General features: G+C 32.9%; 1 protein-coding gene across 1 annotated transcript; it reads right to left on the bottom strand.

Moving 5' to 3' along the window:
- Nucleotides 1-396: 396 nt before the first annotated feature.
- On the bottom strand, nt 397-1552 carry LOC106337755 (ATP-dependent DNA helicase PIF1-like). The gene is made up of 2 exons (XM_013776881.1): nt 1057-1552; nt 397-974 (listed from the first exon to the last, which is right to left on the bottom strand). Exons 1-2 carry the CDS (start codon nt 1550-1552, stop codon nt 397-399), a joined length of 1074 nt encoding a protein of 357 aa, XP_013632335.1.
- Between the last annotated feature and the right edge of the window lie 1136 nt (nt 1553-2688).

Here is a 2688-nt window from a genome sequence, read left to right as displayed (position 1 = left end):
TAATCAAGAAATAGAATCGTTTAGGATTGTGGTAGATGTACGGGTGACTGCTGATGGCATGTACTTATTTGCCTTACGCTTGTTTGTTTCATTTCTTGATTGACTTGAATGGTTGTGTTTGATGTAGTATTTCTGAAATACTTTAATTTATATCAATGCATAATTTTGATTGTTGATAATTAATCCATAACAATAAAATAACATCGGTCTTATTAATAACAACAGTGTTCAAGAATTCTGAAAGTAAACTCCTCTTTCTTCACGAACTGAAATCTGCAATACAAAAAAAAAAAAACTTAGTCTGGTCTTATAAATTACTTTAATACATTAACTGTGAAACAATTTTCCTAGGTCATTAAGATAATATTTTCAAACGACATACCTTATCAAAAAACATCATCCAAGGTTGTTGAAAATTTCTTTGAAAACTACATTCATGGTTTTCCTCTGAGGCTTTCCATCTTTACCAAGAGCCAAAATTTTCAATCCTTTCTTTGAGGTCACTCTAGATATTGCCACATATAGCTGTCCATGGGAAAACACAGGCTTTGGTAAAAACAGACCCACCTCCGATAGAGATTGTCCTTGGCTTTTGTTTATTGTAATAGCAAAAGCCACTGCCAAAGGTAGTTGTCTTCTGCGCATTTTAAAAGGCAATCGGGTGTCTGATGGTGTTATTGATAGTCTCGGAATATCTAGTATCTGTCCAACCTTTTCCCCAGTTATGATTCTGGCTTGAACCATCAAATCCATCACTTGAGTGATCTGAAGCCTGGTTCCATTCATTAACCCTGCTGTAGGATTAATATTCCTTAAAACCATTACGGGACAACCAACCTTCAGTCTGAGACTATGATTTGGTAAACCTGAAACTTTTATGGTGTTTAGAAAATCAGGACCAAGAGCTTCGTCGTTAACTGAATTTGTATCAGAAGGATCAATACTATCTTCGCTGATATAAATCTTTTCTTCTCCTGAAACGCACCAAAAAAATTAGAAAATATTTATATGTGATATACGTGAACATAGTTATGAAAGAACTTTGTCTATACTTACCATCGAGCATATCTAACATGTAATCGTTGATAATGTTCACATCTTCATTAGTAGGACACAAAATAGCTCTTTCTTTGAAGAATTTTGGCTCTTTGTTTTGTTGTAGTGAAGCAAAATCTCCATAAATTGCTTTGCTGATAGCTTCTATAGGATTATCAGCGTCCGTTATTAAAAATTCTTCTGGAATTTCGATCTCAGCTTCACCATCATTAGGCTCTGCAATCTTACCTTCACCAACCTTCAAAATCCAATCCGAGAAATCTTTTAGATCATCGGCCTCTTCAATTGTCAAATCACCAGCCAACAACTGCATGTTCTTTGTGAGTTTGAGTACTTTACAGTACTCCCAAAGATATGAAGAATTCAGTGCGGCCAAAACAATTTCGGCTCTTCCAGCTCCATTTATGACAGGTAGAACCTGTCTAAAATCGCCTCCAAAAACCACCACCTTTCCACCAAATGGCAAGGTTCTGTGCTTCCCAACAATATCAGACATAGTTCTATCCAAAGCTTCAAAACAATACTTGCTCAGCATAGGTGCTTCATCCCATATCAATACAAATGAAAACAATATCAGACATACTTCTATCCAAAGCTTCAAAACAATACTTGCTCATCATAGGTGCTTCATCCCATATCAATACAAAAGAAAAACATCATATATGCGCACTATACATGATGTTTTTCTTACATTTCGGCCTAGCGGTGAAAACTCGGATAAATTGATTTCGGTATGATCCTTTCTTTTTCTTTTCATATTTCTTTTGCTCGATTAAACTTACTTCTCTGTTGATATCAGCTCACGATAGTTTGAAGAAGATGTAGAGAGTAAAAGAGTAAAAGGGTTCCACGTTTCTTTGGTTCTTTGTGAAAAAATATGAAAAGGTATCCCATCTATCACGGTGTTTAGTTATGAATTTATTTATTTGGTAAATGAATATATGATAATAAATATTGTATGATAGTTTCACTAAACAACATGATTTTGGGCGGCTGAACTTTTTTGGTTTCCGTTTGTTTAAAATTTTTAAAACCCAAAGCATATCTTTTTTTTTTGTTTATTTGTGTAGTTAGAATTATACCAAAATTAATTAGCATCATATTTTTTTAAATTAAGCTCAAGTATTTACGGCTGTGTCTCAGCTATTTTGTTTCAACTTTATGCTATATATTGAATATTCTTTGGTTGTATAACTCATTTAGAATATGCTATATATTGAATATTCTTTGTTTGCAATAAGTTTAATGAGGTGTTTGCAGCCGTGTACTCAAAACTCTAATGTTTCATACGTCTGCACTTACAGAGATGATGGAGGATGCTTAAATTGCTATTAGTTGATGCAATTGTTTGCAAAAACAAAGGGACATTAACAATTCGATCCTGGACAATCATATTACAACTAAAGGTATGCTCTTAATATTATGCCTCTCATTTGTAAATATCCGGCACAATCATATTATAATCTCATTTATGTTTTGAAAAAATAGGTAGATAAGAATATAAATATAATAACCAATTCATAAATTTAATATTAATTTATTAAACGCAAAACAAAATAAGTCCAAATAGAGCAAAACAATAGAATAAAACACCAAATGAAAAAAACCAGCAAATAAAAAAAGCAACACATT

This window comes from Brassica oleracea, chromosome C1 (assembly GCF_000695525.1).
Source record: "Brassica oleracea var. oleracea cultivar TO1000 chromosome C1, BOL, whole genome shotgun sequence".
Classification (NCBI taxonomy): Eukaryota; Viridiplantae; Streptophyta; class Magnoliopsida; order Brassicales; family Brassicaceae; genus Brassica; species Brassica oleracea.
This window is presented reverse-complemented; position numbering and strand designations above follow the sequence as displayed.

What these genes read in the sequence shown, in the direction of transcription:
- LOC106337755 (XM_013776881.1), bottom strand. Translation starts at nt 1,552, where the DNA reads ATGTCTGATATTGTTGGGAAGCACAGAACCTTGCCATTTGGTGGAAAG. An exon ending in CATGTTAGATATGCTCGATG is followed by an intron (nt 975 to 1,056) that starts GTAAGTATAGAC and finishes GGTGCGTTTCAG; the next exon opens with GAGAAGAAAAGATTTATATC.